Source organism: Hemisphaericaspora subhashii (assembly GCF_019202705.1).
Source record: "Hemisphaericaspora subhashii strain CBS 10753 chromosome Unknown scaffold2, whole genome shotgun sequence".
Taxonomy (NCBI): domain Eukaryota; kingdom Fungi; phylum Ascomycota; class Pichiomycetes; order Serinales; family Debaryomycetaceae; genus Hemisphaericaspora; species Hemisphaericaspora subhashii.
The window spans coordinates 8,669-22,116 of record NW_026057213.1 but is presented as its reverse complement, the minus strand read 5'-3'; the positions used below and the strand labels follow the sequence as shown (position 1 = coordinate 22,116).

Here is a 13,448-nt window from a genome sequence, read left to right as displayed (position 1 = left end):
TGTGCTGTGGCATTTCCGTAAATTGATTCATGGCTTTCGTAAAGGTGTTTAGTCCATTGATTTCCGTTGGTGAGACACAAAGACATAATAAATAAATTACTGTGGTTCATCTGAAACAATGGAAATGCGCAATCCATAATAAATTAATAATAAATTAACTAATCCCATGTGACGTCAACGTATTTCCAAAAAAACAGTAATAAGATGAGAGAGAGGCAGGATGCTTATCAGCCCCCCTTCTTTGCTCTTCTCTCTTCTTTCAGACTTGATAAATAAATTTTTTTATTTAATATAAATATTTCATTTATCCTCCTTTTCATGTCAAGTTTTGAATATCATTTGCTTCCTTTTCTTACCAATAATTAAGCCTTTTTTTGACAGTTGCAGCATCTTGCTTACTTAAAGAAAATTACGCAAAGATATCCTATCAAAGATAAGTCATCATCAGTACATTACATCTAGGTACTTATTCACACATCACCCCACAGAAGAGCCGCTTAACTTTAACATCACCAAGCAAAGTAACACTGCCAAAAAATGGTTATGGAAGTTGAAAAAAATAAAGATTTAGTCTCTGAACATTTTTCAGTTGATGAAACATTAACAGAAGATAGTCATACCCATTTAAAACATTCCCTTAAAAATCGACATATCTCCCTTATCGCTCTAGCAGGTATCATTGGTCCTGGTATTCTTATCGGTGCCTCTTTGGCATTAGCTAATGGTCCAGCATCACTTATTATCGGATTTGGTATTATTGGTATTATTGCCTTTTGTATGATGCAATCATTAGGTGAATTGGCTACATTATACCCTACTGGAGGCACATTCTCAACATTGGGTAATAAACTTGTTGATCATGCTTGGGGTTGTGCTGTGGGTTGGAATTATGTGATTATTTGGATTGCGGTGTTGGCTAATGAATATAATACAGTGGCTGCAATTATGCAATTCTGGGGACCACAAGTTCCTTTATATGGATATATTTTAATATTTTGGACTTTTTTTATGGCATTCCAATTCTTGGGAGTTCGTGCATTTGGAGAAGCGGAATTTTGGTTAGCATTAATGAAAATTGTTGGATTGGTTGCATTTTATTTATTTGCAATCATTTATTGTGCTGGTGGTGTTAAAGGTACTCCAGCATTTGGATTCCATTATTGGAATGATCCAGGTGCTTTTAATCATGGATTCAAAGGAGTGGTGAATACTTTTGTATTTGCAAGTACTTTCTATAGTGGAACTGAAATTGTTGCTGTTTCAGCTGCAGAAGCTAAAAATCCAAGTGTAGCTGTCCCAACTGCTATTCGTCAGACTTTTTGGAGAATCTTGATTATATATATGGGTATTGCAATCAGTTATGGTTTAACAGTTCCTTTTAATGAATCAGCATTAGCTGCTGGAACTAAAACTTTAAGATCTCCAATGACAATCGCAATCCAAAGAGCTGGTTGGGAAGGTGGTGCCCATTTAGTTAATGCCTTCATTTTATTAACATGTGTCCTGGCAATCAATTCGTCGATTTATATTGGATCAAGAACAATGGTTAATTTAGCTCATGAAGGAAGTGCACCTCGTATTCTTAGAAGAGTTAATAAACGTGGGGTTCCATATGCCGCAGTCATCTTAATGAACTGTTGTGGGTTCCTTTCCATGATGAATGTAAGTACTGGTGCTGCTAATGCTTATGGTTATATTGTTAATTTATCCGGTGTTGCTGTTTTTATTGTTTGGGGTAATGTTTGTTACTATCATATTAGATTTAGAAAAGCATGGAAATTACAAGGTAAATCAGTTGATGAATTACCCTACAAAGGATTATGGTATCCTATCTTACCTATTATCGGTATTGTGCTTAATATTTTCTTGGCATTAATTCAAGGTTGGTCATATTTCAAACCATTTGATGCTGCTAATTGGGTTGATGCTTATATCTTATTGCCATTCTTCTTTGTGATTTATTTTGGATATAAATTCTGGAATAAAACTAAATGGATCAAATTGGATCAAGTTAACTTGGATGAAGGACGAAGAAAAGATGTGGATATACCTGATGAAGCAAACAAACTTTCTTGGATTCCGTAAAGAAGCTTTATATACACTAATAATATTCTTAATTCTAATTTAATATACAATAATATCGCCACGTTACATATAGCCTTGGCCAGAATGAAAGTCAATTGAATTTTATTTTGTACGTTTTGCAACAACGAAGTAATAGCTTATTTAACATACTGATAAGATACACACTATCCATACTCTGCTAGAGATTCTAGTCTATTACCATTCCTTCTTTAAACTATTTTGATTTTATTTTCTAAGTTTATGACGATAACGAGTTGATTGGCCATCGATTGGTTCGGGGAGTGGTCTATATGGACTCGTCGGGAAATTCTTTAAGTATCCGCCTATTTTTTTTGTTGGAATTGTTTTTATTGAAATTTAGGTTAGCAAGTATAAGATTATCAAGAAGGTTATAGAAACTGGTCACGCTTAATTGTGTTTGTTGAGCCAAATCAGTGGCAATAGAGGTTTACAAAAAAAGCTTACTTTTCTCAAGACCCAACAAAATCTAGTGGTAAAATTCTAGTGGTAGAAGTCTGGTGGTACTGTTTGACATCACCTTCCGCCTGGTTGTCCCCTATTATTCGTTTACATAGCAGCCTTTTTTTTCCTTCACTTATCTCCTTGGTATCATCTATGGGTTGCACCAAATGATTGATTCTGGGGTTTGACAATTTGATATCGCCAGAGTTCCAAACTCCGTAGCCGTCAAAAGAAGCTTTGCACGTTTAAACTTTCGAAGAAAGGTTATTCACCTTTAATGCACAAAAAAAAGAAATTCCTCGGTTATCTTCAACCTATGTCCGTTTATCGGTGGACTATCTTTCTAAACAATAAACATAATGGCCTGATTCTTACATATGAATCATATGTACGTCGTAATTAAAGCGCAATTATACTTCTGGAAACTGCCTTGAGGCGTGGAAAAATTATTCCGAATAGAATACCCTATTCACTAACAAAAAAAAGCTTGTTCTTAGAGTTTCCGAATTTTTCCGAAATTGATCTTCTAAAAGAAGGTGGGGTTTATAAATGAAAGTATCAGGTGTGAATCAGTCCATAAAAAGAAGGCGACATCATTATTTAAGAACCCCCCTCCCTCTGGTCTATTTTTGGGTTGCTAAGAAAAACAAGCTTTTTCGGCTGCATTTTGACATTCTGAAACTTGGCAGAACCTTATGCACCCCGTATCTTCTTGGATCAACATATCATGATGCAAGGAAAACAACCCTTGACTCGGACATGACTCACTTCCAGGTCTTGTCTGCCTTGTCTGGTTTAGTTTCAGGGTATCAATATATTCTACAAATGGAAAATGAATTAAAATATGAAAAGTTTTTGTATATTTTTAATAATTAAAACTAAATAATAAATGTCAACAAGAGAGAAGTGAAAAGGTTTATTTGCAAGTAAGTAAAAAATAGTTTAGCTTTATCTCTAATAAAGAAACCAATCAATAAAAGCAACAATAAAGTAAATAAAAACAATAATAAAAAGCAATAGCAGCTGCGAAAACAAAAATATATAATTATTCCTCTTTTAAAAAGCATACACCGAGTGTATGTTCATTGAATATATCTATCAATAACCCAAAAAGAAGAATCCCCAAGAAATCAACAAAATTAAAGCAAGAAATGAAAGCAACTAAGGAAGAAAGGAAACTTTGACACCAGGTCAAAAACCATGTATTCACTTCTCTAAAGCTTCTTCTTCTTTCTTCTCTTTTCAGCGTTTTCTAATTTCTTTCTTTGGTTGAATACATTAGGCTCCCCATTGTGTACTAACTTAATATGTCTAGTTAAGGAATCACGACGATAGAAACCTTTACCACAAAGATCATCATGACAGACATAGATAATACTCTTTAACTCTTGACAATAGTCCAAGCATTCATCAATCACTTTACCCTTCTTGAAATGATCAATGACAACATGATGTCTCAAGTCAGCCTTCTTGTCGAATCCGATCATGTTCATTGGACATTCACGAACTGGACATTTAAACCCTCTGAATTCAAATGTAGAAAGTTTGAATTCTTCAAAATGATCAATCAATTGTAAATAATTTGAAAAGGTAGCATTACAATGAGCACGACATTTGGTATCAGTTTCAGCAAGCTTAACCTTCGAAACTTGTTCTTCAGTATATTTAGCAAATAATTCTGGCTTGATTGGTTTTGGGGGAGTAGTTCTGCGAAGTTGTTGATGAAGACGGGAATGATAATGAGAACGTGGAGAAGTCCCATGACCATTCAATGAACTCAGGGAATGAGTTCTGGTAACACCGTTGGATGCTTCACTGAATGACATCCTAGCCATGGCTGATCTAACGTCAAAGGCGGAATTCAATCTGCCAGCAGTTTCATATCTGGTAGCCTTTGGACTATGTTCAGCACTTTGGGAAGCTAACACAACGGAATTACGAGTGTTCATCATGCTTGGTAAGTCAGGGTATGACATTTCTGGACGTAACATGTTAAACTTACTTTGAGCACTTTGTTTTGGAGAAACTTCAAAATCATATAAGAGTGGAGTATTTGGATCGGTGTTGTAATGATAAAGCAAGGCTTCAACTTCACTTTCTTGTATTGGACGGTGATGGTGATGGTGGTGATGAATTGGGAGAGGATGAGCTTGATGTGGGATGGAACAGTACTCATCGCTGTGATTGTGAAGGTGGGTACATTGCTGTTGTTGTTGTTGGTTATCGTAAGGGTGTAACATTTGTTGACCAAGACTGAAATAATCACCACTGTTGTTCTTAGCATCAAACATAAGATATGGAACTGGAGAAATAGGAGCAGCAGCAATTGGTTGTTCGCTAGTATAGTCACTTGGATTTATGGTGGAACCATTAGCAGTGTTAGCAACTGGGAATGTATTATGATGATTATAAGCCTTCATAGTCAACATGGTAGACTCGTCATAATTGTTGGTGTTGTTGTTGTTTGAAACATCAACTACATCGTCTAATTTAACCAGCAAGTCAAGGCTATCATTCAAAGGATAGGATGTCATTGATGGAGTTGTTGTGGTAGTGTTTGTAGCTGAAGTGCTTGTGGAATTGAGTAAAGAATCAGTACCACTTACGGAAGTGTCATTCAAAAACACATCGTCAGCAAAGTTGGTCTTAAAGATTACTTTGTCATTCTGATGGTGTGGAAGGTGTTGATGTTGATGTTGAATTGGTTGTGGTTGGATCAATGATTCAAAGGTCGTTGACTGTATGTTATTGTCTAATCCATACATATGATAGTTGGAACCTTCCGTTGGGAAGTCATTTAAGTTAAACATTGATAGTGGTATGAAAATGTCTTAAATGTCTGAATGTAAAATAGTAAAATGTAAAATGTTTATTAAGAGAAATTAATGTCTGACTGACTGATCTTGTTCCTTATAGTTGGTATAATTTTTGTGTCCGGTTTTAATGGGTTTCTTATCGTTCTTTTTTGTTTCTTTTGATAGTCTATATCAAATAGGAAATTTTATATGATTATAATGTTGTTGTAGTTGTTGAAGTGAAGTGAGGTTAATTGTTGATATCAAATCAGACAAGTCTAAAGAGTAATAATGGAAAAGTAATAAAATTGAAAATTCTGAAAAGGAAAAACCCGAACAGAAGAACGAGATTATTGATTTGTATTTATATCTAAAATCCCAAAAAAAAGACCATTTTATTTTTTAAGAGGTTTTGCTATTTCAAAATAAATAATTATTGAATTATTTTTTTATTTTTTTCAATTTATCTTTTTCAAAAAAAAAAAAGAAATAAAAAATATTTTAATCACAGTACTGATACAAAATATTTTTTAACCTGTACATTACGTTTTTAAAAAATATTTTATTTTAAAACCTAGAATTATTTTTTGGGTCTGAGTTCTTAAATTATAGAAAATATTTTATTTTTTATAATATGCTTCAACGTTGTTTTGTGTAACGTTTTGGTTTCTATCATTTATTCAGTTGTTACTGAATTATTTGTGGTTTTGAGTCAGAAATGATTTTCAAGCACCGGCCTTGACCAAAGAGTTGAAGCTGCCTTTAATCGTGCCTGTTAGATGATCTCGGAAGTGTACCGCAGTGGAGAAAGAGAGTTGGTCTTGTGCATAAAAGTACAAAACATAAAGAATTGAAATATACTTTGCAGGAATGGTGAGTAGGGCCGTCTTTAGTGTTTTGGCAAAGTTTCGCATCAACCTAAGTTTGAAAATTATTCCCATGCACCTCTGCAACATGTCGAAGAAATATTAGAGCCATGACAGTTCGCAGGGTCACAATTTTTCTTCTCTGTCGAGTTTTCTGGTCTCGGGTTTACTCGGGCCGTTGATTCATGTTGTAGAGGTCTCTTCTTTGATAGGAAAAGGTGGGATTTCTTTGAATAACGATGGGTACGGAGTTATAATCTGATTCTATAAACATTTACAATCATTTTCTTCTGCATAACGTTTAATTAGTTTATACATGCAGATAACCAGAGCCGTTGAAATTTCGTGGGGGATACAGTATTTCGTAAGGCTTTTTTTTTTTGGTTTGGCAAGCTGATTATTTTTCCATCATAAATCTTTGCGAGCTTCTGACGTTGCTGCCCTGGGCACAAGACCGTAGTATATTAGCCATAATTTTTAGGGCCGGCTTCTACGTGACTATGATTGATGACCACTAATCACCATCAGAAAGCCTTGGCATTGGCGGATTTATTCATCCAACCCTTCATCCTGATTGACAACTGTTGTAATTCTAGTTTTGTCAGGCAATACGATTCGTTGGCGGATTTGACTTTTGTTTTCGTTTTAAAGTTATTACACAACTTTTTTAGTTGCAGTTTCGGTTTGGTTTTCCTTTAATTTCTTGGTTTCGGTGGGTTCTTGCCTTCCGTGGAATGATGTTTCATTGCCGGATTTTTTGCGCAATGGCTATCCCTAAAAAGCTTATTATTATTTTAACCAAATTAAATTTTAGGTGATTCATCTCCCAGTGTGTCACATCCCAGTATTACTCATGCATGCTCATCGATGGTTAATTAGGTAGGAAAACAATGAAGAAAAGAAATACTTTAATTAGTTCCGTGATGTTGCACTGTTCGGAAAAGATAAAATATTTCCAACCAGCATTATGGTTACCCTAACCTGTAAATCCAAGGACAAATTTTTCTACAATTCGGATATTAAACTGCGCAATTTTGACTTCTCCTTGACACTCACATTTCTTTTACATAGGGACCTAATGACCCGCAATATAGAAATTTTTAGTGAAAATACAACCTCGTGTCCCCTGAGACACACCATGGAACATCACCTCAGGGCTTGATGTTCTAATCTGGCACGAAAAAGGGGATAGTAATGTCTCGCACGTCCTCAGGCGAGGTTGGGCATGAGACTCCTCTCATCGAGGCTACGTAAATGTTACCATGATGTTTCAGACAGAATCAAATCAAGTGATAATTTTCGCAACCCTTATGAGTGTTTCTTTTTATGCATGCCTTCGTTCGTTTGTCATTTGTAATACTGCGGCAACGTTTTGAATGGGGGGGCTACGACATGGCAAAGCATGTACCTTTCCCGTTAGCCGTGTTTGTGTCCCGACCAGATTTCGTTTGTGGATGGAGGGGTGGGGGTTCGGAAAGATTTTTAAATTACCTGCCAGTCAATATTATGGGGAAAGCGAACAAATACAAGTTTTCTTAAAAGAAGGTGAATGCTTAATCAGAAACGAATATCGAACGTTGCACAAAACAATTTTAGTGTGAAAAAATATTATTTTTCTAGCTATGTCAACTAGTCAACATCAACTTCTCCATTTTCCCTCGACTGGGCTTGCCATTTGAAAGACGTGGAGGGTCTGTCGTGTTGAAAAACATGTGATTCTTATGTAACTCTGGTGATAGCATAGGTTAATAAATGATGACCTTGATGAAAATCTGAAACAAAAGAATCCTCATCCGATTCGGATAGTTTATTTTTTGTCAGTATAAACAGTAATTAATATACCTGCAGATTTGATATGTCATTATGCATGGTCCCTACCTGGTTACATCGACAATAATATTATTCATGTTGTTCAAATTAAAACGTATGGGCTTTTCCGATTTGCCCTAGTTGGATGTATCAAGTATTAAAGGTTGGATATGCTTACTTTCTTAAACTGTATGTTAATAAAACCTTAATTATGATGCTTGAACGGGTAACAACGCGCAATATACTAACTAAACCTAGAGTCTAGTCTTTCAAACTAATTCAACCATTTTCAACAAAAAGCCGTTTCTTTTACTTGAATAGATATTTTTTTAATTTTGCAGCTTTTTTTTTATTTTTGATGCAAATATTGCACCTTCTATGAGAAATTATTTTGTTGCGTACAAGGGAATAAATTATTCGATGCTGGCAAAGCCTCTTAATTAGTTGGGGGCGCTAAATCCGTTCCAATGATGGCCGGGTCACAACAAAGGTTTTTTTCACACTGATAATGTAAAGGAACATCTTTAAAGCAAAAGAAAAAAACCAGGCGTACTTGTTCCAAATTGCCATAAAATAAATTAAACTGTTTCTTCAGTTGAGAATCTGGCAATATCGTGCTGCACTAAAAATGATATTAACTGATTCTAACCCGCCTTTAATAATATAATAAGCAGAATGACCAGATGTCATAGAAAGTACTCGCTATATTTTTAAGTCGCGATTTCCTCCGCGACAATAGATTGGTCTGCATTTCCGGTATTTTCTGTTTTTGTCCGTCTCCACTTTCTCCACCATTTTGATGCCACGCCCTCGTGGAGATATCCGTTTTGCCTCTCCATCTATGCCACCAGACATTATGAAGTTGCATACTTCCCAACAGTTAAACTATTAGGTAGACGCACTGGTATGGCAGTTTTCCGTTTCACGTTTATTGGATTTGGAAGTCGCGCATGAATTCAGATAAGTATTGCTTTTTTATGCAACTTTTACCGCCTCACTTTTCCAACTATAATGGTCTTTTGTTTACAAAAGTTCATGAGGGGACTGTGAATCTGAATTACTATAATAGGTTGAAGTCATGCGTGCATGAAATTCGCTTTAGTTGGAGAACGAGGATATCAATTTCGCTTTCAAGATATCCAAGAATGATAGTGCAATCTTAGGTAAAGATCCCACGAACAACAACAATGAGTTTTAAGCTTTCTGAAAGTCGTTAAAAAGGTTAATCTTTAACCGATAGGATAAAGTTCTAGATCTTTCAGTATAGATGAGATCTACGAGGGTTAAGAACAATTCTAAAAAGAATGCCCGTATTTCACAACTGCAACATGTCACTATTTCACAAGCACCTAGATTTTCAAATCCGCGTTTGTGATTATTGATGGAGGACAAGGAAAGAGCCTAGTCCTGTTGTTGGAATGGGCTGGGGTTGTCCTTCCATTTAGGAGAAAATGGCTCTTCCTTCCATTTAGGAGAAAATGACTTTTCTCTTTTCAAGTTTGATTGTCATGGGCCTCGCTGTGGAATTCCAAAGAAAAACAATGACCTATGCCGAGGTTGAAGTTTTCTATTCCTGGGCTTGCCTTTATGCAATTTGGCAACTTTTGTCTATCCCCAATAAGAACTGTGCTAAAACTTGCCTGCTCTAATAGGCTCAGATTTATGTTAGTTATTTCCGCAACTTGAGCCTCCCAAAAATAATATCGATCCCCATTCTCAATTCCTTCACTTGCAACCAAGAACAACTAAAATCGAAGAGAATAACTGGAGAATTTACTTGTTCTACATTGTGCATATATGCAGTCGAAGAAATGCAAAAAGGTTGCAATTCCTAGAAGGATGTGTTACGTTGCATCGTTTTTTCGACAACACGAAGTCGAGATAGTATCGATTACTGTGAATGAAACATGAAAAGAAAGTTGGATATTTCACAAAATTGTTTTAGTATGAATTTTATGGCTTAGAAATATTTGATAGCAAAAGCGCAAACTTCAATTATAAGCCTGGGGTCTTGTTGTTTTCAAAGGTTCAAAGCTGGCCATACTATGCAAGAATATGCAAATGGTCAGATTAAGTCATTTGTAACCTTCTTAAGATTCGCTTTTCTTTTACTTGAGATAATTCTTACTTAATTAGCCACGACAAATTGGGTTAGTCCATTCTATTCTTTATAAAATAATATTATTTTTTGAACTTAAGATACAACAATACCAACATTATAAAAAATAATCACCCAGATTGAGGCTTGTTAAGAATTTTGAGTCTTTTATTGTCCAATTTCCCATTCAAATTTTTTACAACCAAAGATAATCAATTAGCAATTAATTTGAACAAGGCTGTTCAATAAGCTACAGCCAATACCTTCCTTGTACATAAAGAATCGGTTCAATGAACTTTTTGTTTCTTCAATTCCATAGTAATATTGCATGCTGCATGCACGGAATTATATTATAGGAATTATCGGTTCTAACGTGTAAGTAAATGAATAGTTTAGTTTAGTTGATTATAAGAACTATTTTAGAATATTTTTTATCGATGATTCAGATTATTTTAATTCACCTGGTTCCTTTTTTGGGATATTTCTAAAAAATATTTTTCGTATTTATGAATTGTACCAGTTGTTGTTCCTCTCGTTGAATCTGGAAAATATGCCAGCCAACCCAGAGTTATATGCCTAATTTGTAGTAGTAATTACCTCTTGTTACCAAAACGAGACGCGTACAAAACTTGTTTGTAATTTATTCTAACCTGGTAACCACAAAGAGGAGTTCTTGCTCGAGCCACTTTACGAGGCTAAACCACATTTCTGTTCCTGCACCTTTCCTTTCTATTTCCAAGAATCTAACAATAAAATCTAAAACATTCTCACATATAGAGAACATCAAGCCAAATTGTAACAACAAAGTCAAATAAGCTGGAACAATAGTTGTGTTATTTTTTTTGCTTGACCATACATCAGACAGACCAATTGAAGCCACTATAGAGTCAAATTATAAAAATCAGGAGCTTTTTGTGTCGTATACTCCATATGGTTCCCCCATGATCTCCAAACTCTCCCGCCCTTCCATTCGATTGTTTATCCATATTTAGTTGAAACAAACATCCCTGGTTCAACCTTACTTAGCACATGTCATCAGATTGATTCCAAAGGGGTGCAAAAACTTGGGTCCTCTTGAACCTTACTTCCTATTGATTACCTTCATCCTTAAAAGAATTATCCAATTTGAACCACAAAATCATCAATTACGATTGTTTATTGGTTTGACAAGAAATTGTTCCTCTCGGACCTGGTTGCGACACAAATCTGGACTAAGAATTATTCCGAAATTAGAAACAATAAATATGAACAATAAAAAGAGGAGGGGTATTTGAAGTTTACTTCGATTTTTTAAACAATTAGATAATTTTTTTGGGAATTATAATTATTTTTTTAAATGAGTTATTTTTTAACTGAGGGAATATTTTTTTAACTTTTGTCTTACGTTTTGTGCATATCTTATCTTTACGCCTTTTCTCTTTCTCTCTCTCCTTTTAAGAAGCTTTTAGCAATCTTGCAGAAGGGAGCAATCTAAGAAGCAGATACGATCTAACAATATAATTAGGGGTATCTTGTAGGGTTCCATTTACGGGTTCGATTTCTAATGTCGGCTCTTTAAAACCAAGTTACCAAAATCTCTCGAGTTTGTCAAACTTTATTTTAGGGAAGCCTGCTATATTTGTTTCTTCAACGGGTTCTGCGTCCGACAATATTGTTCGATTTATTTGTTCCCTCCTCTGTTTGCTTTTCATAAACCAGTAAGATTGAACGAGGGTTAGAGAACGCAAGAAATAAAAAAAAATAATTCATGTTCCCTGTGGCTAATATTTTCTTGATCTGCATGCCTGCATAATTAAACAATTTTTAACCCTCCATTATGCATGAATTATTAGTATCGAGGCTTAGTGATGTACTTTTATTCTTGCCATTCAATTTTGTGATCTTTAGTGTTAAAAAATAATATAGAGAGAAGAAAAAGGGACTAGGGAACAAGAACCCATCTACATAGTAATGAGTTAAAGCCATTGGAAGAAATATAACTGGGAAATAGGTCATTTTGGATGATCCCCCAACGGCCCTGAAAAAGAAATGAAATTAGGTTTGATTAGATCAAGTTTCTCATCGTATTTCATCATATTTTTTCAGGGTAGCGTGGACCCCCAAGTAGCCCCCCAATCTTGTTGGTTTCTTTTTTTTTTGTAGTAAATGAATTTAACAGGCGGCGGTAAAACAAACGGATTCTCGATAAACTTTAAAGTTTTGTAGCAAAACTTCTTTGAATGTGCAGAAGTAGAGATAGCTTGACCTAAATGTGGATTTGACACTGAAATTGAAACTAGAAAAGCTTGCTGTTGGGAATAATAGGATTTCAATTCCGCCTTTGGTACTACTTTTGATGATCCTGGTGTGTCTAGCTCTTTTTTTTTTTTTGCTTGGATCTGGTCCCCTTTTTGTTTTGCTTAAATAATAATTATATTTTTTTATCTTAAGTATTTTTTGAGATATTTTTTAAAATATTATTTTTTCAATCTTATAAAATATGAAATATTTTAATTAATTATTGAAGGGTGGGGTTCATTGAGTGGGGCAAGCTTTTCCTAACAATGTAAGGACCTAATTAATTAATTTGTAAAAAATTTTGTTATGATACATGTACTTAATTTCAAAAGTTGTCAAGCCGATGCTTCATTCGGAAAATCTAGAAGACGATGGGAAAACGACTAACATATTGGATGAACCGTTAGATATATCTATTAATAGATCAGATTTTTTTACTATTACGAAGGGCGCGCAATTTCACGGTTGTTTATGCAATATTTAGTTTAGTAGCACTTCTTTGGAAGTATAACTCCGTAGCATGAACTTTTCTTGTCTTGGCGAAACTCATAATTGACTGCTTTGTTTTGATCAGGCGAAGACACAAAATCGGGGAAAAAGAACTCAAAATCATAATTTGACGACAGGACAACTTTCGGAGCGGTATTCCACATGATACGCCTGTCCCGGCCACTTAATCTTTTGCTTAAAGATACTTGGTGGTAACCTTAATCACGTTGGAGTAACCGGTCCAAGTTTCTCTAATTTCATGCATGGGACCTTGCAGCCCGAAAAAAAAATGAAAACAAGCCGTATAACAAATGTCTTTGTTTAGTAATGAAATTATGCTCTTATGATGATCTAATTTCACCTGACTTATCTATAAGAAAATTTTACGGACGTCTGTGATAAAAACTTCGTAAATTCACATTTAGTTGGCATTTAGTCTTCTTATCAAGTCTATCCAAGCCATATTTCAAGGGCACAACTTTATATACGGCAGCAGGGCAAATCTAATTTAAATTAGTCATCGTACACGACCCACGGCGAAATGTTCAATAGGCTGCAAAAAGTTTT

General features: G+C 35.0%; 2 protein-coding genes across 2 annotated transcripts; one reads left to right on the top strand and one right to left on the bottom strand. All coding sequences in view use genetic code 12, as the record gives it.

The window, feature by feature from the left end:
- Positions 1-537: 537 nt before the first annotated feature.
- Positions 538-2,085, top strand: AGP3 (Agp3p; the record flags this gene model as incomplete). Its single annotated transcript, XM_049410722.1, has 1 exon — positions 538-2,085. The coding sequence occupies one exon, from the start codon at positions 538-540 to the stop codon at positions 2,083-2,085; it is 1,548 nt and encodes a 515-aa protein (XP_049265533.1).
- A 1,676-nt stretch (positions 2,086-3,761) lies between these two features.
- Positions 3,762-5,357, bottom strand: RME1 (Rme1p; the record flags this gene model as incomplete). The annotated part of the gene is made up of 1 exon (XM_049410721.1): positions 3,762-5,357. One exon carries the CDS (start codon positions 5,355-5,357, stop codon positions 3,762-3,764), a length of 1,596 nt encoding a protein of 531 aa, XP_049265532.1.
- Between the last annotated feature and the right edge of the window lie 8,091 nt (positions 5,358-13,448).